The sequence below is a fragment of the Saccopteryx leptura genome, chromosome 3, assembly GCF_036850995.1.
Source record: "Saccopteryx leptura isolate mSacLep1 chromosome 3, mSacLep1_pri_phased_curated, whole genome shotgun sequence".
In the NCBI taxonomy this organism is placed as follows: Eukaryota; Metazoa; Chordata; class Mammalia; order Chiroptera; family Emballonuridae; genus Saccopteryx; species Saccopteryx leptura.
The window spans coordinates 28,153,932-28,179,304 of record NC_089505.1 but is presented as its reverse complement, the minus strand read 5'-3'; the positions used below and the strand labels follow the sequence as shown (position 1 = coordinate 28,179,304).

At 43.3% G+C, this 25,373-nt stretch overlaps 1 protein-coding gene and 1 non-coding gene across 3 annotated transcripts; both read right to left on the bottom strand.

Annotated features, from left to right (window-relative positions):
• Nucleotides 1-865: 865 nt before the first annotated feature.
• Nucleotides 866-23,564, bottom strand: MTFR2 (mitochondrial fission regulator 2). Of its 2 annotated transcripts, none has more exons than XM_066371758.1 (8): nucleotides 23,293-23,564; nucleotides 22,566-22,677; nucleotides 14,241-14,345; nucleotides 13,293-13,405; nucleotides 12,019-12,254; nucleotides 9,686-10,043; nucleotides 3,686-3,860; nucleotides 866-1,844 (listed from the first exon to the last, which is right to left on the bottom strand). In XM_066371758.1, exons 2-8 carry the CDS (start codon nucleotides 22,626-22,628, stop codon nucleotides 1,809-1,811), a joined length of 1,086 nt encoding a protein of 361 aa, XP_066227855.1. In that variant the 5' UTR covers nucleotides 22,629-22,677; nucleotides 23,293-23,564; the 3' UTR covers nucleotides 866-1,808. The 2 variants fall into 2 exon arrangements, with proteins under 2 accessions (XP_066227855.1, XP_066227856.1); XM_066371759.1 differs by having other exon boundaries at nucleotides 23,479-23,562.
• On the bottom strand, nucleotides 10,615-10,777 carry LOC136401717 (U1 spliceosomal RNA). The gene has a single exon (XR_010750723.1). It is a non-coding gene; the product is annotated as a U1 spliceosomal RNA (small nuclear RNA).
• Nucleotides 23,565-25,373: the final 1,809 nt, after the last annotated feature.

Below are 25,373 nucleotides of genomic sequence, written 5' to 3'. Positions count from 1 at the left end.
CTTCCAAGTGGATCTGCTGCTTGTTGGAGGGGGTGTTTACTATACATTTTTGAATAAGGAAACTATAAAACTGGAAATGCAAGCTACCTTGGGAGATAAAAAGCAGTTATTTCAGGGGGAAAAAACTTCAATTACAAAGACAACGAAAGAGAACAATGCAGGGTGAGGAAATGTATAGCAGGGACAGAAACAACAGTGAGAATAAATACTTACAACAGGACACAGAGGTAGAGCAGGCAGGTGTCAAAGCTACACTGATAGACCTGTTGTATCATTATGAATGCTCTCGGCTGCACGTGACAGAAAACCCATGAGACACATCTTTCTTATTAATCTTTCTCATGTAACAAGAAGTTGAAGACAGCTGTTGGTTGGTTCAACTGCTCAGCAATATCAGGGTTCATATCTCTACTTAGAATTCTATTCCTCACGGTCACAAGGTGGCTGCTGCATGGTAACTCCTAACTGGAAGGTGGCCAGGGAGACAGCGCGAGGGCCAGGCGACCCGCTCTCCACCACAGCAACCAGGGGACTCTGGGAGACAGGGCTCTTCCCGGGACAGCTCAGCGAAAGGGTGAGTGCCGAGTCCATCCACACGGACCCTCAGCCCCTCGGGTGCACAGACCGGAGGGCCTAGGGGGATGTGCACATTCCCACATACATTAGCAATGGCAGAGGGACAAAACACCTACCCCAAACTCATGTTTCATTTTATTGCCCAAGAAACTCTACCTACAGAACTCTTTCAAAAAAAACCAACAACTTCGCACCTTATGAACAAAGTAATAAGAAGAAAAAGAACAACAAATTTGAATTGCTATAAAACACAACTAAGTTACATTCATTTATATTTTATTTTCCAAGGACAAGAGTATAACTGTAACAAGAAACAAATGAAATAAAATGGTAAGCATACATATTTACATAGCAAGTACAGGCAAAGCTTGTGAAGTCTTTAAATATTAGCATTTATCAAATCAGTTTCTAAGAATAACTCTTTATCACCTTCAGGAAGAATCTTTCGGAGGCTGAACCTACATAATTCATGACTATCCTAATGAAAAAATATTCTTTGACAATCTCCAAGGTCCCGGAGGTCAAGTAAACACTGGTTTACTCATGACCAATTTTTAAGAGTCAAAGGCTCTTAAATTAGGATGTCATAACTGCTTCAAGAAATTGTTTTTAAAAAACTCAAACATCCTATCATTTGCTGAGCAGTACAATACAGACTTAGCTGACATTCATTTCTTAATCCGTTAAATAGTTTCCGCAGGTTCAGTCCTCAGGGCACATATAAGCAGCAAACCACAATGCACAACCAAGCAGAACAACACACCGATGTTTCCTTGTCGATCTCTCTCTCCCTTCCTCCCTCTCTAAGATCAATAAATAATTTTTATAATGTTTAATGGTTTGTGTAACTTATACTTAAGAGGACTACTGTTGTCTAAGGAGAAACATTAAGTCATTTACTATTTAGCTCTTAGGAAAAGCATTCAAAGTGTGTATTCAGCCTTTTAATAATATTAACATACATGAAAAAAAAATCAATATACCTAGTTATCATCAGTAACCAGTTCATCACTGGATCTTCCAAAACCAGGGAGGGTGTGTTGAAGAGTCACGGTGTTTCAGACCTCCACACTAACATACGCTGGTGCGCAGGCCTCGTTTAATTTCATGAATTACTTCATACAGCGTGAGACACGCTGGCATGCTCTGCAATCTTGCCTTGTGTCGGCACCGCTTGCATCGCTCACACCTTGATCACAGCACCTTTTGTGTTTGCCAGTTCCTCCTTTGCTTCACTGTTCTCCTAACTGTGAAATGTGATGTCCAAACTGAAATCAATCAAATGTTTAACACAAATTATTCTGATGTAAAAAAAAAAAAAAAAAAAAGAAAATGGCAACACATGCACCAATGACCCCTTGAGGTTTAGTTCATGTAAAAATAAATGATTTGAGAGTGGGCGGTGAGCCAGGCCCTGTGCTGGAATCTCTACAGAGGTGTTCTTTCTCTAAGACACTGTATTTATTAGGTAGAGAGAAAATGCTAAGACAGTGAATATTCGTAAAAGACATCTCTGTGCCACCTCACTGATCCTCCACTCTTACTGGGAACTAATGCGTCCTACTCAGTACATTCAGTTGCCCAAGTGAATTTCTGAGGTTAGGGAAGATGTCAAACATCCCAGAATTGTAATAAACCAAGTTCTAGCCCCTGCTCTGCCAATCCGATGTGGGGTTCAGGCAGATGACTTGAGCACAGGGGGTTCACTCTCCTCATGTGGGAAGCAGGTAAGACTGGCCTGGGGATTCCTTGGTTTTTTCTTTAGGATGTTGCTGTGAAGATTAAATAAGATGAGTACCAAAGTGCTTTGCAAGTTCTAAATTTCTATACAGATGTTAAGCATTTATTTTTAGGCACACTGCATCTTTAGAATGAGTTTTCAACTATATATACTTTTTTGTCTTCTTAGAGTTAAGGATAGAATTTTCTGAGTCAGCATCTGCATCAGATACTGTACACACAGCCGTTACTCAGAGACCACTCACACGAGAACGTGGGCAGACAATTCTCCGCTCTGCCTTGTCTCTGAGCTGCCGCTGCCTGAGTGTTTGCACCTGCTCCTCTGGTGATGCTGCCGACCCCTCCTGCATGCTATCCCCGACTTCAGACACTGTCCCTCCTTCACGGGCCTCTCGTTCCCAAGGCTTAATCTTATGTACTATCTCAGCTAAATTATATATAGGAAAAACAGCCCCAAAAGTAGAATTACGCCTAAATTTAAGAAAAGAGATTACAAGTTAAGGAGCAATCTTAAGGGTCAAGGTTTGAAATACAGTGTGTCCTAAGCAAACAAGAAACACTGTCACTGAAGATAATTATGATCCCATTTGCTTTTTTTTTTTTACAGAGACAGAGAGTCAGAGAGAGAGGGATAGATAGGGACAGACAGACAGGAACGAAGAGAGATGAGAAGCATAAATTATCAGTTTCTCACTGCGACACCTTAGTTGTTCATTGATTGCTTTCTCATATGTGCCTTGACCGCGGGCCTTCAGCAGACCGAGTAAGCCCTTGCTCAAGCCAGCGACCTTGGGTCCAAGCTGGTGAGCTTTTGCTCAAACCAGATGAGCCCGCACTCAAGCTGGTGACCTCAGGGTCTTGAACCTGGGTCCTCCGCATCCCAGTCCGACACTCCATCCACTGCACCACCGCCTGGTCAGGCCCATTTGCTTTTTCAAAAGCACAGTTAACATTTGATTTCACTAAGTAATCCAAAGTCTGTATGTGACCGACACCAACAGCGTATTCACATGTAACTACGGTCAGCGTGAGGCTACGGCACCGCGTTTCTCTGGTCCTCTCAAAGTTCCAGACACCTGGTCCATTCTGCTGATAGCAGCAGCAAGCAAGCACCTGCCCAGGAGGAGCCATTATAATCTTATGCACAGTGTTTTTCAAATCCAGTGTTTTATTTCAAAAAATTCATAGAAGGCTAGAAGCTAAAATGTGCATATAGAATCTAACAAAAACAGAATCACTGGCAGCATCAATTTATAACTGTGGAACCCATTCTGCATAATTACTTTCCGAGAGCTTAAAAGCAAAGACATGTCATAAGTAATACACTTTAGAAAAACTGAGAAGTTAAGCTGATATCACTAGAGCTCACCCTTGCAGTTTCCGGGCTAGAAAACGGAGAAGACTCCCAAGACCTATTTTCCTTCTCAAAGGAATCGTCTTCTTGGGATGCAAATTTCTGTTTCAGCGCCTGGGCTATCAGAGATACCGGATCCCACTGGGAACTGTGTCTTTTCCTCTTATGAACGGGTCTGCCTCCAGGTGACCTATTTTTTTAATTGAATAAGTTAAAACTTCGTGTAATTTAAGCTCCTGTTGACAAACACAGCAGAAACACAAGCATAATGTATTACAATCTAATTAGTCCTCAAGAGATTGGAATTTTTGACTGTGAATAAAGTAGGAATCAGAAAAGCTAGGGACCAAGTGGGGTTCTACCACAACCTTGTCATGACCTAGGATTTATCCAGTATCTGTGCTGAAGACCTTTATTTTATATTACACAATTTTTCAGGGGAAAATTTTTAAAAATTATTTAAAAACTTTTAAAAGGACAATAGAGTTCATGAAAAGAAAACCATTAGGCTAACTGGTCACCCAATCTCCACGTAATGCCTATTACTATACCAGGCTCCATTGTATACATTGCGGGTCCAGCAGCGTCCTGCTCCCATGAAACGTTCTGGGGGCGATGATCAATAACAAGCAAGATCACTGTGGACAGTGAGTGCTATGAATAAAATAATGTAGGGTAATGCGACAATGACTGGGACGAAGGCACTTTAGGGGAGATGACCAGGAAAAGCCTCTTTGAGGAAATGACCAGGGGTCAGCTAAAGTGTAGACGTCAGCGGAGGCCCCAGGAAGGGGCCTGGCACATGGAAGAAGAGAGAAACCAGGAGGGGCTGGGCACCACAGGAAGCAGGACAGGTCAGAGAGAGAAACAAAGGTTAGATCCTGTAGGAACTCACAGGCCACAGCAGTGTTTGCATTTTACTTATTTATTTATTTTTAGTTAAGTGAGAGGAGGGGAGATAGAGAGACCGACTCCTGCATGCACCCCGACTGGGATCCAGCCAGCAACCCTTGTCTGGGGCCGATGCTCGAATCAACTGAGCTCTCCTCAGTGCCTGAGACTGATGCTCAGACCAACCAAGCTTTCCTCAGTGCCCAGGGCCAACGTTCGAGCCAATCAAGCCACTGGCTGTAGGAGAAGGAGAGAGAGAGAGAAGGGGGAGAGGGAGGGGGAGAGGGAGGGGAAGAGAATGAGATGATCGCTCCTCATGTGTGACCTGACCAGGTATCAAACAAGGGATATTAGCTCACCAGGATGATGCTCTATCCACTGAGCCAACTGGCCAAGGTCTATATTTTATTCTAAGCACATGGAAAATCACCAGAGGTTTTAAACAGGGAATGGCATGATCTGACTTCACTCTGGTATTACATGGAAAAAAGATAAGGAGGCAAGAATGAAAACTGAGAGGCCAGAAAGGAGGCTACTGCAGAGGTCCATGCCAGAGGAGATGGTGGCTCAGATGGACGGTGCAGTCATGAGGATACACAACTCTGAATTATATGCTGATGGAAAAAATATGGGAAAGGAAGGAAAAGAACAAAACAAGGATGACTCCTAGATGTTTGGACTGAGCAACTGGGTGATGGGGTTGCCATTTACTGATCCGCAGAAGACTTGGAGAAGAACAGGTTCACAGGGTGAGGGAAGGGAACAGCTAGCAAGAGCTCTGTTCCAGACGTGGGAAGCTTGAGACACCTGTAAGACAGACAAATGAACGTGTCAAGTAGGCATTCTGTCAGGGATGGGGCTCAGGGGAGAGCTCAGGAATAGACAAGTAAATGTGAGTCATTAGCATGCAGCTGCTATGTGAGGCCACAGGACTAGATGAGATCACCAAGGAAAACAGTGTGGATGGAGAACTGAAGGGGGCTAAGGTCTGAGCTGGGACCCGCCAACACCTAGAGACCGGGCGCAGAGGTAGAGTGAGCAGGGGAGTGAGAAGCAGCGAACAATGAGGTAAGAGGAAAACCAGGTCCAATTTCCTTAAAGCCAAGTAAAAAAAAAAAGAGTTCCAAGGAGGAGGGAACCACCGACTACCTCAAATGCTGCCAAGAGGACGAGAGGAGCAGTAAGACCTGACCGCTGGATTAGCAACCGGAGTGGCTGGTGACCTTGACCAGGGCGGTTCCACTGAGCGATGGGAACTGCCCCTGGAACAGTGGTGGGGGCGGTGAGAGATGGAAACAAACCATGGGTGACAGCAAGGGTTACCATCAGAAAGGGGAACAGAAAGTAATAACTGGGGCTTCACGTGTTTTGAAGATGAGAAATGCTCAGGCACGAAGAGAAGAATAAATTTGAAAAGAAAAATTTGATAAAGCAGAAGACAGAAGTGATCATTTTAAGTGAAATCCTTGAGAAGAGAGAGAAGGAACCAATGACCCCAAGGAAACCTGGCCGTGAACCAGGACACGTCAGTCACAGAAATGAGCTGGCAGGCAGAGAACACGGGAGTAAATCTACAAATGTAAAGACGTGGGAAGCTTCCTCTGATTCTGCAGTAATGTCAGATTATAATACTGTCAGATGCAGAAGCACGAGAGAAAGGGAGGTTGGAAGGTAGTCTCCAGGCCTCTTAGTGATTTCTTCAGGGATGGCAACAGAGTCACCATTTTACACCGACTGGGCCCAATGACACCAGCAAGTGAGCTAGTTGGGGTCACGTGTGTACATACAGACGAGATTTTTCTCTGTACTAGCAATCTCATACAAAGTCAAATCATAACGTCATTAAGAATAAAAGGACTCGGCCTGACCAGGCGGTGGCGCAGTGGATAGAGTGTCAAACTGGGATGCAGAAGACCCAGGTTCGAGACCCCGAGGTCACCAGCTTGAGCGTGGGCTCATCTGGTTTCAGCAAAAATTCACCAGCTTGGACCCAAGGTCGTTGGCTCAAGCAAGGGGTTACTCGGTCTGCTGAAGGCCCACGGTAAGGCACATATGAGAAAGCAATCAATGAACAACTAAGGTGTTGCAATGCGCAACGAAAAACTAATGATTGATGCTTCTCATCTCCCCGTTCCTGTCTGTCTGTCCCTGTCTATCCCTCACTCTGACTCTCTCTCTGTAAAAAAAAAAATAAATAAATAATAATAATAATAAAAAATAAAGAATAAAAGGACTCGGCCCTGGCCGGTTGGCTCAGTGGTAGAGCGTTGGCCTGGTGTGCAGGAGTCCCGGGTTCGATTCCGGCCAGGACACACAGGAGAAGCACCCATCTGCTTCTCTACCCCTCCCCCTCTCCTTCCTCTCTGTCTCTCTCTTCTCCTCCCGCAGCCAAGGCTCCATTGGAGCAAAGATGGCCCGGGCGCTGGGGATGGCTCCATGGCCTCTGCCTCAGGTGCTGGAATGGCTCTGGTCGCAACAGAGCAACGCCCCAGATGGGCAAAGCATCGCCCCCTGGTGAGCATGCCGGGTGGATCCCGGTCGGGCACATGCAGGAGTCTGTCTGACTACCTCCCCATTTCCAACTTCAGAAAAATACAAAAAAAAAAAAAAGAATAAAAGGACTGCCTGACCAGTGCTGGCACAGTGGATAGAGAATTGATCTGGGACACTAAGGTCCAGGTTTGAAACCCCAAAGTCGTTAGCTTGAGCGTGGGCTCATCTGGGTTGCACATGAGATTGCTGGCTTGAGCAAGGGGTCACTGGCTTAGCTGGAGCCCCCTCTCTTTTCAAGGCATGTATGAGAAGCAATCAATGAACAACTAAGGAGCTGTAACTATGAATTGATGCTTCTCATCTCTCTCCCTTCCTCTCTCTCTCGGGGGGGGGGGGGGGGTAGAATGTAACGACTTATCTGTCCTAATACTAAAATATAGAAAATATATTTATTTTCTCATCAGAAACCTCACTGAGGGATTTCCAGGTGAACATGCCAGATCTCTGTGAAATTCTACTAAAACTAGAGCAAAGAAACAAAAAAGATGTATACCCCCAAAAGACAAAGAGATTACACAATGAGAGTAGATAATTACAACAAAATGTTGAAAGCTGGAAAGCGGATGAGAATGAGGCAGTGGAGGGTGAGCTGCCGTCCCGAAAGGAGGGATTAAGAAAAAGTCCACAAACTGAATGATAAACTCCTTCCTCGTTCTCCTGCCCCCCCCCCCCACTGTCAAACCACCTGCCTTGCCCTCTCTGTGTAATTCCCACCTCTCCTGACCAGAAGGAGACTGAAGAACTTCCTAGGAAAACTCGCTAGCCCCTAAGAAAAGACAAACAACTACTGAAATATAGGGTCAGGCCAACAAAACGGCCAGGGTCTCCACTCACTTACTAAATGGCAAAGCCCACCAGTTGACAATCTATCACATAAAGTACCTCCAATTGGCTTGTCACTGTCTCCCTTTCAGATAGGAATGTACAGCCAAGAATCACCAGATGCTTCACACTCCAAAACTACGGCTAGAAACTGAAATCAAGAAAAAAGGAGCTCAGGAAAAAGAGAGATAAATCAAGAGCAAAAGAACATATAGCGCCTGACCAGGCGGTGGCGCAGTGGATAGAGCATCAGACTGGGATGCGGAAGACCCAGGTTCGAGACCCCGAGGTCGCCAGCTTGAGCGAGGGCTCATCTGGTTTGAGCAAAAAGCTCACCAGCTTGAGCCCAATGTCACTGGCTCAAGCAAGGGGTTACTTGGTCTGCTGAAGGCCCGTGGTCAAGGCACAATAAAAAAAAAGAAAAAAAAAAAAGAAAGAAAGAAGAACATATAGCCTACAGTGACAGTTAATATCTGCAGTGGAACAAGACAAACAAAAGCAGGACTAGCCAGGGAAGAAGCACTGGAAGAAAAAGAAATGGTTCTTACAAATTAAAAATATGACAGCAGGAAAAAACCCAAGAGAAGGCTTGAAAGATAAATTAAAAGAATTTTCTCAGAAAGTATAATCAAGAAGCAGAGAGAAAGAAAAGAGCAGAGGGAAAGATATGAAGAATAATTTTGCCATCAAACTTCTAATGGAGTTCCAGGAAAATAGAAGACTGGGAGAAAATTATCAGAGATATACTGTAAGGGATTTCCAAAAATGAAGAACCTAAAACTCTAGAGTGACTGAGCCCACAAGTGCCCAGTGTAACAAATAACAAAAGAACTGTCTGGGGCACACCATCCTGAAATTTCAGAATACCAGGACTACAGAGATCTTAAACGCTTCAAGAATAAAGAAACAGGTTTCATGCCAGGAATCTGAACGGCATCACCCTCTCAAGAGGAACACTCAAAGCCAGTGATCAATGAGACAACGTCTTTCAATTTCTCAGAAAATTATTTTCTGCCTATCACACCTCCAGCCAAACTAGCAATGAAGTGTAGAAATAAAATAAAATTTTCAGATAACACAAGGTCTCAAAATAATCTACTTTATATGTTCTCTTTCTCAGGAAGCTGCAGGAAGATATGACACCAGGAACCGGGTGAAGCCACACGGGGGAAAGGGTGAGAGCAGGCCCGCGAGGCCGGGGGAGGAAACCCCCAGAAAGACAGCAAGGCCGCAGGCTTCCTGAGCGGCAGTGACAGCGCAGCAGGACCGAGGGCGCCCGGAGGGGGTTTAAAACAGTAAGAGATGGAACTCAGGCAATTATTAACTCCAGTAAAAATAAAATCATTCAACAAGCAAAATGTAATCCTAGCAGATAAAATGGCTTACTTGCTGTCCTAAGAATGCACATGCCACATACACCGTATCTAAAGACTGACCCAGCGGCACTGGGAAGACGGAGTAGGAAGCGCGTGTGCCTGTGTGGGAGACGGTCGAGGGTCTGGGAGCACGTGCCCCTAATCTTTAACAGTGGGAAGCAAATAAAATTCCAATATCAAGAAATAGCAAAAGAAGTATGTTGTTTCAAAAAAAAATGGATATAATACACTACAAGAATCAAAAAACTGAAAATGATGCTGTGGGACAGGCATCTGGGGCAAAGGGAAATAAAAGAGAAAATGTGTATATAATTTTTTAAAACATCCATCCATGATAAAATTTTGGTTCATTTCTCAAATTATGAGAACATACCGTTCGATAGCACGAAGTTTAATCTTATTCATATCCTTTAGAACATCCAACATGTTTGGAACATCTTTGTTTTTCTGGTTTTTTGAATGACGGCTGTAACTGGTCTTGCTAGCGCCTGGGTGCTGTTTTCTCATTTCAGTTGCTGAATTATCTGAGTCACAAATACTATCATATCCTGGCTGCACAAGAGGAGAACACAGAGGCTGTAGAGAAGAACACTGCGGGGGCAGGGGTGGTGGAGGAGGAGGAGCAGGAAGCACTGAACTTGAAAATGAATCTGGTTCAAAACTCAGTCGAGCAGTTCCTGACGATGGCACACGTCCCGAACCACCAGGCCCATCAGTCAGATCAAAGGAGTCTGTTAAAAACAAAGTAGTCTGTTGAAAAATCATGCCAACTTCTCTTTAATATAAGACTAAAACCAAAACAGGCCTGACCAGTGGCAGGGGTGGTGTACAGTGGGTAGAGCACCGACCTGGGACACTGAGGTCCAGGTTCCAAACCCCAGGGTCACCGGCTTCAGTGTTGGTTCATCTGGCTTTGAGCACGGGCTCACCAGCTTGAGCACTGGGTCACTGGCTTGAGCTCAAAGGCCGCTGGCTTGAGCAAGGGGTCACTGGCTCAGCTAGAGCCCCACCTCAGTCAAGGCACGTATGAGAAGCAATCAATAAACAACTTAAGTAATGCAACTATGAGTTGATGCTTCTCACCTCTCTCCCTTCCTGTCTCTCTCTCTAAAAAAAAATAATAATAAATAACCAGGAACAGTTTCTGTAATGCTACTAAAATAATGATGTGGCCAGGAAGGGAAAGCAATCCCATCTACTTAGTAATTTCAATTTGAGTCAAACCAAGCAGTGAATTTTTTAATCTAGTTAGGATTCTCTGTGTAGGTCCTTAAAAATAGAAAGGGGTAGAAACATTTTTTTTAAGGGAAAGCACGAACACAGTCCCCCACTGCCACAAATTATGCAGTCAAGTTTCCCATATTTGGGGAAATTGCAGGGGTCAGTATATCCAAGTGCAATGGATAAGCCTCACCCTAGGAAAACCACCTTCAAGATCATGGTATTTCCCCTGCCAAGTAAGTACAGGGCGGGGGTAGATACATTTTAAAGAGTTATAAGTTTACTTAGAAAACAGGCTTTTCGCCCTGGCCAGTTGGCTTGGTGGTAGAGCTTCAGCCTGGCATACAGATGTCCCGGGTTCAATTCCTGGTCAGGGCACACAGGAGAAGTGACCATCTGCTTCTCCACCCCTCCTCCTCCCCTTCTCTCTCTCGCTCTCTCTTTCTTCCTTTCCCCCAGCCATGGCTCTATTGGCTCGAGCAAATTGGCCTCGGGTGCTGAGAATGGCTCCATGGTGCTAAATGGAGCAATGGCCCCAGATGGGTAGAGCATCGCCCCCTAGTGGGCTTGCCACTAGGATCCTGGTCACAACACATAAGGGAGTCTCTCTGTTTCCCCTCCTCTCACTAAAATAAAAAAGTAACTAAATAATAAATTTTTAAAAGCCCAGGCTTTTCAATATAAAACTACACCCTTCTGAACTATAGTTAGCTCTTCTTTAAACCAAAGCTATCTCCCTAAATACAAATGTGTCTTAATTTATTCTGAATAAACATCAGATATAAAACTTTTATACATACAACATCTTTTTATATTTAATGTTATTTACAAGATACATGAACATCAAGCATTTCCCCCCCTTTTTTTTTATTTTAGAGAGAGAGTAGGGAGAGAAACAAACATGGACCCCAATCACTACACCCACCCATGCACTCACCAGGTGATTCTTGTATGTGCCCTGACCAGGGATCAAACCCACACCCTGGCATAACAGGTCGATACTCCAACCAACTGAGATACCCAACCACTGCTCAAGCATCTTATTCAGAACTATAGTGACTTAAATACAAGCAAATATCATCTAACTCAGGGGTCCCCAAACTTTTTACACAGGGGGCCAGCTCACTGTCCCTCAGATCATTGGAGGGCCCGACTATAAAAAAACTATGAACAAATCCCTATGCACACTGCACATATCTTATTTTAAAGTAAAAAAACAAAATGGGAACAAATACAATATTTAAAATAAAGAACAAGTAAATTTAAATCAACAAACTGACCAGTATTTCAATGGGAGCTATGGGCCTGCTTTTGGCTAATGAGATGGTCAATGTGCTCCTCTCAACTGACCACCAATGAAAGAGGTGCCCTTCCGAAAGTGCGGCGAGGGCTGGATAAATGGCCTCAGGGGGTCACATGTGGCCTGCGGGCCGTAGTTTGGGGACCCCTGATCTAACTGAAATAAAAATCCAATGTGTTACCTACCAGAATGTGTACTGTTTTTCAGCTCCTGCATTTCCACAATTGCAGCAATCTGAGAGCGAAGAAATGTTAGTTCATCTTCAAGGGCAGCTATTTTTTTAATTGCAGCTTCGCTTACAGGCTGAGGATTTTTCACTGGTTTGCTATGCCTTAGTGCAGGTGACAGTGGATCCCAAACTAACTGCAAAGGATGGGAAAATTCACTTTCCTCCTCTTCCTCATTTTTCCATACACCATTTCTGTGGGTAGACAGAAGAAATGGGGAGAGGGGGAGAAAAAGAAGGGAGAGAGGGAAAGAGGGAGAACAGGGGAGAAAAAGAAAGAGGGAGAAAAAAGGAGAGAGAGAGAGAAGAAAACAGAGGAGAAGCAGGAGGAGGAAGAAGAAGGAGGGAAGAAAATTTTCCAACAGGAATAAATTATTTCAGTCAAAGAGCAATAAAGACACCGACACAAAGTCAGAGTAGCTCTCTTTATCCCATAGGTATCTCTAGACTCACTGAGGACAAGCACAACATCGTATGTAACTCTGTATTCTCAATATATAGAACAGAATGTAGCCTCTAATAGGTGACCAATCAGTGATCAGTGAACAAAGGAACAAGCCTTACTTTTAGATTGCAAAACAAAAATAATTATGCTGCAACTGTTCTGCCTATTCACTTTAAACACACAAGTTTATTTACTTAGAAATAAAGCTGGTTTATTAGAAATTCTATTTGGTCTCAATACACAGTACTGAAATGCCTTATATTTAGTATAAGTGTAAATGTATAGTTGTCTAATTTTTTGAAAATTGATAAACCGTTTTAACACGTAAAAAACAGCTGTAATGTGTGAATAATGGACCCTGACTGTGCTTGTATAGCCTGTGTCAGAATGTACTAAACATGTAAGTCAACACTCCCAGGAAAAACACATTCAAATTTTGAAATAAGTTTAACATCATTGCCTGTAAGAAATACACAGGTTTTGAATAAATATATGAAATAAAATAAGTCTAGTATAGGAAATAGCTTTCTCATAAATATAAACATAATAATTCTGATACTGTTTTAATATCATTCCTTCCTAAGCCTGGTGTTAGGTTTAAATATTCACTAAGAAAAAGTGGCTAAAAATGAGGAACAAGCAGTCACCCTTGATAGAAAAATATTAGTAGGACACAGTACATTAGACAGACCAAACAAAAAGGTTTACTGAGTCTGAACAAACTTCAACACATCCAAGAATTCAGATTCACCCATAGCCCGCTCTCCAAGATAAGGATGTGAAATTACCGAAATCTGAGATAACTGGCTTCTTCATCATTTGCCACACACAGAATATCAGCAAAAGATGGAACTACAGATCCACAGTTATCAGAGTCTACAGAGTTCAAGACTGGTATCAACTAAAGCAAAAAAGGAAAAAAAAGGTCAGAGCTCAGTGGGGAGTCAGAGGAAAGACACATGCCACAGCAATTACATAAGTTAAAAACTCGGGAGGGAAAAGAAAAGGGATATTCACCAGAAAACCATGCACCATTTAGCAGGAAAAAATACTGAAGGAAATATTATTCTGAAGTCTAATATATGGCAATATTCTCTCCCCCAGTTAATGTCATGTATCATAAACCACAAATTGGAAGAATAAAAATAGCTACTCAGGTATTGCTTTGCACTTGCCCATTTTTGAATGTAATTATTTAAAGAAATAAACACAAGCCTGACCAGGTGGTGGCGCAATGGATAGAGCATCGGCCTGGGACCCAGAGGACCCAGGTTCGAAACCCCAAGGTCACTTGCTTGGGCATGGGATCATTAACATGACCCCGTGGTCACTGGCTTGAAGCCCAAGGTCACAGGTTTGAGCCCATGGTTGCTGGCTTGAAGCCCAAGGTCTCCGGCTTGAGCCAGGGGTCACTGGCTCGGCTGGAGTCCTCTGGTCAAGGCACGTATGAGAAAGCAATCAATGAACAACTAAGAAGGTGCCGCAACGAAGAATTGGTGCTTCTCATCTCTCTCTCTTCCTTTCTGTCCCTTTCCCTGTCTTCATCTCTGTAGCTAAAAAATAAATAAATAAAAAATATATAAAGAAATTAACACAAAAACATATGTGAAATAACTTGTTTCCAGGGATCAAGGTTTTTGCAGGAAATATTTCTTCTTTTGTACTTCCTATACCCCTGGAAGTACCTATGACTATTTTATACACAGTGATTAAACAATGCAGGTTGACTGACTTACCTCAAAATCAGGCCTGCGACAAGGTTCTAAAGGAAGAATTTTTCCAATAGTACGAACAATACTCCGAGCTGATCCATAGCTTTTATTTCTCCAAATTTCCAAAACCTATTTGAACATAAAGTATTGTTTTAAAAAGTGCTCTATTAAGCATGCTTATATATCTGTTAAAAAAAAAAAAAGATGTAAAAGATGCAATTACATTTATTTTTTTCAAAAGAAAATATAGAATGATATACTTAGTTTGTTCTTCAAAGAATTCTATTTTACACCTATAGCAGATCTCAATTCAGACACTTCATATAATTACAGGTGACATCCGGGCAGTGGCCACCACACTGAACTGTGCAGGCTAGGGGATACAGATCCCAGACCTACTCACACTAGAATCTCTGCCAGCCTGAGCAGTTATGAGCAATCATATGTAAAGGGTTCTATGACCCTGTATGTGTACCCTTGCTAAGAACCACAAGCCAAGAGGTTTCGCTATAGTGAGAGCTAGGTACTGAACTTAAGTAGTCACCCTACTCTTGATCAACTTGAATAGCACTTTCGTATCTTGCTCTGCAACGTCCATTCTAAAACGTCTATCCTTCTATGTCTCTCATTCCTGCATTGCCACTGACCATCTTCATCATCTTCATGATTTCAATTTCTTTTACTCCTGGTCTAGGACCCTCCTTTTGACTTTACTGACATTCCTACCAAGATGGGATTTTCAAGTTAATTGTTTCAGTGACATGTTCTGAAAAATGATTCATAATTTTGAAATTATTTGTTCTCATATTACTAATGGATACACTATCCCAACTACAATTGGCTAGAGAAACAAAAAATTACAAAACAATATTTAAGAGACTACAAATCCACGCTGACGTCCCCTGCTTATTCTGCACAGGTATTCTGCAACCCCTTCACCAACACGTTCTGTTCTCTATGTCGCCCAAAGTAACCACCATCCTCCGAAATCCCCAGCACCCGCCTCCCCGCCCTCTCATCACCTACAGGTGGTCCCGCCTCTCCTACTACTGAGAAAACTGAGGACTAAAATTTGAAATACCTCATTTTCATTCTTCCCCATGCAAAATCTCCCCACCATCTCTCACTTTTATTCCACTCTTGACTGACCATCTTCTTTCCAAGGCTTATTTATTTATATCCCTGCTCAACTACCTACTGCAGGGCATTGCTCATTTGGACGTTAAACATTTTCCTGTCTAGAAGGTTCTTCCCCAGCACTTGCAAACATGATGAAGTGACTTCTAAAATTGAAAAGAAAAAAAAATTCATTCCTATTGCCCCTTCCTATTGATGGCCTCTCTCAATTTCTTGTCACAAACTTTTCAAAAGGAGACTATTGATACCACCTCTCTTTCTCAGTCTAACATCAAACTACTATAATACGGCTGCCACTCTCCACCTACAGAAATCCCTAAAAGCACCAATAACACAACGATAAGCATATCTTCAATGACGTTATCTTTAATCTCACTATTTCTGAAGTTCAAGATGCATCAAAATCCATGGGTTCAACCTCAAAACCACATAGATAACTCCAAATCTGAATCAAGTGGTTTCTTTCCTAAATTATACAACCATTTATCCCACTATCTGCAGGTTATTTGTCCTTAGATATTAACAGCACATCTGGCTCACCTCACTCCCTACTACTCAATCTAGTTCCTCAAACTGAGTTGCTTATTTATAAGAACAGCACCATCATTCTTCACCTTACTTTTGTTCAAAATCTTGGAACTATCTTTGACTACTTTCTTCTAATTCACCACACAAAATAGTAATGAAATGTCTAGTCTATACCCCCCCTACTATTTCATGTCTTATCTTCAGTCCTCTATTATACTTATCTGTATGTACTGGCTAGTCCTCAATTTTAAGCACCCTGAATAAGAACCATGAATTACTATTTTATATCACCTGCAAAACCAGGCATAATGTCTTAGATGTAGTAGATATTCAGTAAGTAGACAAAATTGGATTTGCTTTTAATTCTCAGACTTAAGGCATCTTCTCTCCTTAAGACTTACTGGGGAAGAGAAAATGACGACGAAGTAGGCCAGTGGTAGTCAACCTGGTCCCACTAGTGGGCGTTCCAGCTTTCGTGGTGGGCAGTAGCGGAGCAACCAAGTATAAATAAAAAGATAGATTTAACTATGTAAGTTGTTTTATAAAGATTTATTCTGACAAACTTAGTGAAAATCCGACATAAAGTACTTGGTAAGTAATTATTATTATATACTTTAACTTGCTGTTAACTCTGCTTTATAAATTTTATAAAGTAGTTACTTCCCTACTTTATAAATCACCATTACTGTGGAACTGGTGGGCGGTTAGAAAATTTTACTACTAACAGAGATACAAAAGTGGGCGGTAGGTATAAAAAGGTTGACTACCCCTGAAGGAGGCGGACATTCAAACTCCTACCTCCCAGAACCAAAGTGGATTACAACTTAACTTAGGAACAATCATCTTGAAAAACCAACTTTGGACTAAACTAAGAGGACCCTTAAACCAAAGATCACTGAAGAAACCACACTGAGACTGGTAGGAAGGGCAAAGATGTTGAAAGGGCTGGCCCGCTCCCAGGAATGAGAGGCGCCCAGAGGGTCTCCCAGGGTGGGGTGGGTTGCCTGGAGAGTTGTGGGTCCTCTGCCCCAGGACTAGAACCACAGCCTGGAGCCCCAGAGACTACAAGAGGCGTACAGACAATATTTAGATGGAAGAGCCGGGTTACTGTTTGCCAGAGAGACAGAACTCTCAGACACAGGCTCCGTCTTAAAGAGACCATGCAGAAAACCTCGTTCACAGCCACTTACTGGGGGCTCCAGAAGCAAGGAGCACCAAGAGGACTGGGGTTGCGAGGGGAGAGTGTACTCTCAGGGGCACAGAGAGACACTGTGGGGGACAGCCTCCCTGACCTCTGTACTGGGTCACTCCCCAAACCTAAAGTGGCCATTTTTCCTGGGAGACCCAAGCCAGCAAAGGGAAGCAATACCCCACCTACCAGAGGCTCTCCTGCTCCAGTCAGTGCAAAGAGACTCTAAGATGCAGGGGGCGCATCAGGGACATAGGTGAGGTCCGGGCTACACTGCTCACCCCGCAAACTGCTGCGTGCCCTCTAAAGATCGAGAGGGCCTGGCTGTGGCAGAGGAGGTAGGGGGGATGAGCCCTGCGGTAGCCCACCCAGCAGAAGTAAGAGGCAGAGTCCGAAAAGCCTCCCCGGGGTGTCCCCCTGAGGTGTCCCCCACACCTGCGGGTAGTGGGACCCGGCTAGGAGTCTCATGCACCCGCGGGGGGGGGGGGGGGGCGGCTGAGCAAGGAGTCCCCTGCGCTAGCGGGGGGCGGAGCCTGGCCAGGGTTTCAACATGCCCACAAGCTGGCACTCAGCAGTGCCCTGCCTGAGCGCCCAAAGAGGCAGCAGCAGAGGGGGCCAGTGGAAGGACCACACCTCAGGAATAGAGAGGCCTCACACACTGCCCAAGAGTAGATAGATAAAAGCCAGCCTAGGAGTGCAGCTGATATTTACAGTGGCATCAGGGCCCAGCTGAGGCAGCCACAAATTCTAGATTGCCTATAACTCCAAGAAGGTTGCTAAAGGCTAGTCCATAAGAATTAACTGACACAGAGGCTAAAAAAACAATACAGAAGATCAATGAAACCAAGAGCTGGTTCTTTGAAAAGGTAAACAAGATTGATGAACCTTTAACCAGACTCATGAAGAAAAAAAGAGAGGACTCAAATAAGTAAAATTAGAAATGAGAGTGAAGTGACAACTGACACAGCAGAAATACAAAGGATTGTAAGAAAATACTATGAAGAACTGTATGCCAAAAAATTAGACAACCCAGGTGAAATGGACAAATTCCTTGAAACATATAATCTTTCAAAAATCAATCTGGAAGAATCAGAAAACCAAAACAGGCTGATTACAACAGATGAGATTAAAACAGTTATCAAAAAACTCCCAACAAACAAAAGCCCTGAGCCAGATGGCTTCACAGGCGAATTCTACCAAATATTCTAAGAAGAACTAACTCCTATCCTTCTCAAGCTATTTCAATAAATTCAAGAGAGGGAAGACTTCCAAGTTCCTTTTATGAGCTAAGTATAATCCTCATTCCAAAACCACGCAAAGACAATACAAAGAAAGAAAACTATAGGCCAATATCCCTGATGAATTTAGATGCTAAAATTCTCAACAAAATATTAGCAAACTGGATGCAGAAATACGTGAACAAAATCATACATCATGATCAAGTGGGATTTATTCTGGGGAGGCAAGGCTGGTAAAATATTCACAAATCAATCAATGTGATTCATCACATAAAAGGAAGAAAAAAATCACATGATAATGTCAATAGATGAGGAAAAAGCATTTGATAAAATCCAGCACCCATTTATGATCAAAACTCTCAGCAAAGTGGGGATACAGGGAACATACCTCAACATGATAAAGGCCATCTATGACAAACCCACAGCCAACATCATACTCAATGGGCAAAAGTTAAAAGCAATCCTCTTAAGATCAGGAACAAGGCAGGGATGCCCCCTTTCACTACTCTTATTCAACATAGTCCTGGAAGTCCTAGTCACAGCAATCAGACAAGAAGATATAATAGGCATCAAAATTGGAAAAGAAGTAAAACTATCATTATTTGCTAATGATATGATATTGTATATAGAAAACTCTAAAGTCTCAGTCAAAAAACTACTGGACCTGATAAATGAATTCAGCAAAGTGGCAGGATATAAAATTAATATTCAGAAATCAGAGGCATTTTTATACATCAACAATGAACTGAATTAAGAAAAAGAATCCCCTTCACTACTGCAACAAAAACAATAAAGTACCTAGGAATAAATTTAACCAAGGCGGTTAATGACTTGTACTCGGAAAATTATAAAACATTCATAAAAGAAACCAAGGACGATACAAACAAGTGGAAGCATATACCGTGCTCATGGTTAGAAAGAATAAACATCATTAAAATGTCTATATTACCACAGCAATTTATAAATTCAATGCAATTCTTATTAAAATACCAATGACATACTTCAAAGATATAGAACAAATATTCCAAAAATTTATATGGAACCAAAAAAGAACACAAATAGCCTCAGCAATCTTGAAAAAGAAGAATAAAGTGGGAGGTATCACATTTCTTGATATCAATTTATACTACAAGGCCATTGTACTCAAAACAGCCTGGTACTGGCATAAGAACAGGCATATAGATCAATGGAACAGAACAGAGAACCCAGAAATCAACCCACACCTTTATGGACATCTGATATTTGACAAAGGAGGTAAGAGCATACAATGGAGTAAAGACAGTTTCTTTAACAAATGGTGTTGGGAAAACTGGACAGCTACCTGCAAAAAAATGAAACTAGACCATCAACTTACACCATTCACAAAAATAAACTCAAAATGGATAAAAGACTTAAATGTAAGTCGTAAAACCATAATCATCTTAGAAAAATATAGGCAGTAAGTTCTCCGACATCTCTCGCAGCAATTTATTTGCTGATTTTCTCCACGGGCAAGTGAAATAAAGGACAGGATAAACAAATGGGACTATATCAAACTAAAAAATTTTTGCCAGCAAAAGACAATATGAACAAAATAAAAAGACAAACCACACAAAGGAAAACATATTCAACAATACACCTGATAAGGGGTTAATAACCAAAATGTATAAAGAACTTGTAAAACTCAACACCAGAAAAAAAAACAATCCAATCAAAAAATGGGCAAAAGAAATAAATAGACACTTCTCCAAGAGGACATACAGATGGCCAATAGGCATATGAAAAAATGTTCAACATCACTAATCATTAGAGAAATGCAAATTAAAACCACAATGAGATATCACCTCATACCAGTCATAATGGTGCTCATCAACAAAACAACACAGAATAAGTGCTAGAGAGGATGTGGAGAAAAGGGAACCCTCCTGCACTGCTGATGGGAATGCAGACTGGTGCAACCACTGGAAAACAGTATGGAGATTCCTCAAAAATTAAAAATGGAACTACTGGCCCTGGCCAGTTGGCTCAGTGGTAGAGCGTTGGCCTGGCGTGCAGAAGTCCCGGGTTCGATTCCCGGCCAGGGCACACAGGAGAAGCGCCCATCTGCTTCTCCACCCCTCCCCCTCTCCTTCCTCTCTGTCTCTCTCTTCCCCTCCCGCAGCCGAGGCTCCACTGGAGCAAAGATGGCCCGGGCACTGGGGATGGCTCCTCGGCCTCTGCCCCAGGTGCTAGAGTGGCTCTGGTCACAACAGAGCGACGCCCCGGAGGGGCAGAGCATCGCCCCCTGGCGGGCGTGCCGGGTGGATCCCGGTCGGGCGCATGCAGGAGTCTGTCTGACTGTCTCTCCTCGTTTCCGGCTTCAGAAAAATACAGAGAAAAAAAAAAAAAAAATGGAACTACCTTTTGACCCAGTCATCCCACTTTTAGGAATATATCCTAAGAATACCAATTCACTGATTCAAAAGAAGAAATGCACCCCCATGTTTATTGCAACATTGTTTACAATAGCCAAGATCTGGAAACAGCCCAAGTGTCCAGTCAGTGGACAAGTGGATTAAAAAGCTGTGGTACATATACACAACGGAATACTATGCAGCAGTGAAAAAGAAGGAAACCTTACCTTTTGGACAACATGGATGGACCTGGAAACTATTAAGCTAAATGAAATAAGCCAGGCAGAGAAAGAAAAGTATCATATGACCTCACTCATTTGAGGAATCCACTGAACAATGAACTGAGGAGCAGAATAGAGGCAGAGGTGGGATCAAAGGGACCAGAGGGAAAGGGGATGAGAGGATGGGAACAGAGAAGGGAAAGAGATTGGTGAAATTATATATACATAACACAGCGTTATAGAGTGCAGGAAAGCAACTCCTGGAGGATAGGAGGGAGAGCATTGAGGGGAGGGGGATAACCGAGATGTTGAGGGGAACACAAGGGAAGGAGGGATGCATTCGGTGGGACACTTGAATCTATGTAAACACAATAAATTAAAATCAATTAAAAAAAGGATTCATTGGGAATATTTTGAGCTATAACTTGCCATTCTGTATTTAAATATATTTAAGTTACTTAATAAAAACATTATGATTAAAAATATAATTTGCCTATGCAATAAATTGAATTCCATGAAGATCATGTCTATATTTTGTATCTTTTGTTGGGGTTTTTTGTATCTATTTGACTCATCAGGTAAATAGGTTCCTAATAACCTTATTCCTTTTTAAAATCAAACTATCAAAGCTAAACTATTTTTTCTATTTTTTTTTAATTTAGTTACTTATTTTTATTAATTTTAGAGAGGAAAGAGGGAGAATAAAGGAGAAGAGGAGCAAGAAGTATCAACTCCCATATGTGCCCTGACCAGGGAAGGCAGGGTTACAAATCAGCAACCTCAGTATTCCAGGTGGTGGCTTTATCCACTGCACCACCACAGGTCAGACAAAGCTGAACTATTGCAAACTCACATTCATTACACCTAAAGAAAAATAACAATTTCACCTGAAATGTTTACATAAGTGTTGGGCAGGTAAAATGTATTATGCTCACTTTGTTAAAGATGGAGGCTGTTGCCCAGGTGATATTAATGTGTGTTGAGAATCCTTGTAGCCTGGGGCTTGGTTTTGGGATTAAGCCTTTCCCACCCTTTTTGGTGTAAGGTGGTACAATCCTATCATGCCTCAGAGAAGTGACTTTGTATTAGAGACTTCCCTATTATGTATATTGGATTAAGGGTTTGGATTTCTACACTATAAAATGGGAACGGAGCGGGAGTTTGGCTCTTGGTTCCTGAGGTTAGCATGAGAGAGCAGAGAGAGGAGAGCCAGCAGCTAAAGGAGGCCACGTGGAGGAGGCCAGGAGAAGCAGCCAAGATGGCGGAGTGCTGAGTGAGATGCCAGTTTGTGTAGAGTTTGTATCTGGGATAAGGAAGGAGATGGGGAACTGAGGAGAAGAAGGCTGGTGAGCTAGAAACCTTTGATTCTAGGAAACTCGGATAAGTCAGTGGCTTTGTGAGCACTGAGTGTGACTGGGTTTTGGAGCCCAGTGTGTATTCTTACTTGCCCGCCGGGTGCAAGGTAGGATTAAAGGCTATGGCCCATCAGTTTTTGGCTCCTTTGTTTCTTTACCGATTGTCCGAATCCAATGCGAACCTGCATGGGCCGGGCTGCTGTGATAGTGGCCCTGGCCGTGGCGTCTGGCTTTACAATAAGTCATTTTCAAAATGAGACCCAAGAACAAATACAACAGGTTCATTCAAATCCATTACAAAACATTTACCTGGTCCATGGGAACACCGAAATATTCCAGCATCTCTCTTAAGACACTCAGTATGAGAGACATTGATGAAGCAAACACAGAAGTTAAGGAAACATTATCGGTTTCTTGATACCTACGGGGGGAAAAAAATATTTAGAGACTATCACTCCCGAAAACTAAATAATTGCCTCATAAACTATTAAATAAACTGGAAGTCCTATGGTTACACATCACACCATCGACTCATCTTTTCTGGCCACTATTATTTTGAAGGAAGTCAAAGAGAAAGGGAAGAAAGGGGAGTGAGAAGGGCCGGGTAAAAGGAACTTCTATTTATCAGTTAAATTGCACAGGAAGTTCACAGGCTGTTTGAGCCTAATAAACATAAATCAACAACGGATCGGACATTTCGCAGAGAAGCCTTCCAGTTAGCGGGGACAGAGCGCCCCTCCCTGCCGAAGGCTCTGGGCGGACACGGCAGAGGGATGTATTCAGCCCACCCCGGAGAGCAGGCCGGGGGCCGACTCAGGCTGTGACGAAGGCACAGGAGCTCGTCCTCAACACGTCGCGGAGTCCCACCCAGCCCTCCTCGCTCACTCTAAAGATTGGGAATATGAACCCCCGATCGGTGACTTAACTTAGTCACCCAGCCAGTATGTAACTGGCCGAGACTAGCGCCCGGCCGTGTCCCTCGCTTTGGCCGCCAGCTTCCTTGGGGGCTCCCTAACCCAGCAGTCAACCGGCTCACCTTCCTCCGAAGCCGGGCCTCGCGGCAGACGCCGGAATGTCCAGACGCGGTCGTTAAGGGACTCCGTCTCGGAATCTCCGGCCAACGCAGCCCACCGTGAGCTCGTCCTCGTCCGGGGACGCTCAGACCCGTGCCCGCCCGCGCGCCCCGGCTTGCGGCCACAGGTGGGAATGACGCCCCACCCACCTGGGTCTAGGCCCTGGAACCCGTCGCTCAGCCTGGGTAATTCCACCCGAGACGCGGCCACCTCCGCCCGTGTCCTTCTCCACCCTTCTCTCCTCCAGGACGTGCTCGCTACTTCCGCGTCTGGAAGAAAATCAAACTCCGCGGACCGTGACCTGTGCCCGACCTCATTGGACAAGGCTGAAGTCCGCTGCTTGTGATTGGTTGCGCGATAACATCTGGTTAGTTAGCTATTTGTACTGAATTTTTTTTCTTCTCCTTTAAGGGGGCGGCCTTTACGCCAGGCAGCCAATAGATTTCAACAGACAGAGAGTGGGAGGGGCAGCCCGACGGGACAAAGACGCACACGCATGAAGCGGGTTTTAAATTCTCCGGTGCTCTCAAATATGGGTGTCTACTTTAAGAGTAATAGAACCATTATCGGCCTTTGAGCAGTTCCTGCCGTAGATGGATCTTCGCAGAAAAAATGTCGCCCCTTATCCCCAGACCAGAAGCGGGCCGCTCTCCCAAGTGCGCTTGCCTCCGGGAATAGGCATTTTATTGTTTGATCATTTTATTCATCCAATGAGTGAATATACGCTTATATAAGGTGACCAATCGTCTTCCTTTAGGGAGGACAGTCCTTTTGTAAGTTCCATCTTCCCTCGAAAAATGTCCTCCTACATGTGCTCATTTTTTTTTTTTTTTTTTGTATTTTTTCTTAAGTTGGAAAAGGGGGAGGCAGTCAGATTCCCGCATGCGCCCGACGGGAATCTACCCGGCATGCCCACCAGGGGGCGATACTGTTACAACCAGAGACATCCTAGTGCCTGAGGCAGAGGCCACAGAGCCATCCTCAGCGCCCCAGCCAACTTTGCTCCAATGGAGCCTTGGCAGCGGGAGGGGAAGAGAGAGACAGAGGAAGGAGAGGGGGAGGGGTAGAGAAGCAGATGGGCGCTTCTCCTGTGTGCCCTGGCCGTGTATCGAACCGAGACTCCTGCATGCCAGGCCCACGCTCTACCACTGAGCCAACCGGCCAGGGCCCATGTGCTCCCTTTTAATTTTGGAAGGCTAATCAGTAAATGTCAGTATTCAGTTGATGCAGTCGATCCACTGCATGTGATGTGACATATTTGTTATCTAAATGAGTACTTTTTTCTTAAAATTATTAAAAAATAGGCGTGAAAGCATAATTACAATATAAAATATTACAAATGTTATGCATTTATTATATTATAGTGTATTATTGTCATAATGAATAAAATTTTTCTTTTATTTTCGATGTTCTCTTCAATTTATTTTTGTCCTGCTTTTCATTGTAAAAAGGTGAGTCACCTTACCTTATGGGACCAGCAGAAGCTTAGCACTGTCCTTGAGGGATCTGCAGCTTTACAGTACTTAGTGTTTGTTTCCTAAACGCTCCTGATTATCCAGGCTACCAGATTCAGGCCAGACACTGACCTGGGCTAGCCGTGGATGGCAAAAGGATCACTAAGTCAGGACGAGTGATACTACAATTTTCAATTCTTAGCTAAGGTTACTTACTGGCTTCATAAAAGACAACAGCTTCCTCTTCTCAAATTTTAGCAACAGATGCACTGGAGTGACATGACAATTTAAGATCACCTGTGCCTGCTCCTGACCTAAATAAAAATGGAAGAATTTTTAAACTAATTTCTCTATGGCCCACATTTCTTCATGAAACTAACACTGAATGTCTACTATGTGTCGGGCTCCATTCTAAGCATGGAGAATGCAATAATGGGCAGAAAGCTCCTCCTGGAGTTTACCTTCTAGTGGAGACCTCAGAGAGGCTTTTCTGAACCACATGTAAATAACAGCATCTCTCCACTCTATTTTTCTCTGTAGCACTTGTCACCACATATTGTGCATGGTGGGGCAAAAGTAGGCTTACAGTT

What these genes read in the sequence shown, in the direction of transcription:
- MTFR2 (XM_066371758.1), bottom strand. Translation starts at nt 22,628, where the DNA reads ATGTCTCTCATACTGAGTGTCTTAAGAGAGATGCTGGAATATTTCGGT. An exon ending in GTCGCAGGCCTGATTTTGAG is followed by an intron (nt 13,406 to 14,240) that starts GTAAGTCAGTCA and finishes TTTTTGCTTTAG; the next exon opens with TTGATACCAGTCTTGAACTC. An exon ending in GCCAGTTATCTCAGATTTCG is followed by an intron (nt 12,255 to 13,292) that starts GTAATTTCACAT and finishes GTCTACCCACAG; the next exon opens with AAATGGTGTATGGAAAAATG.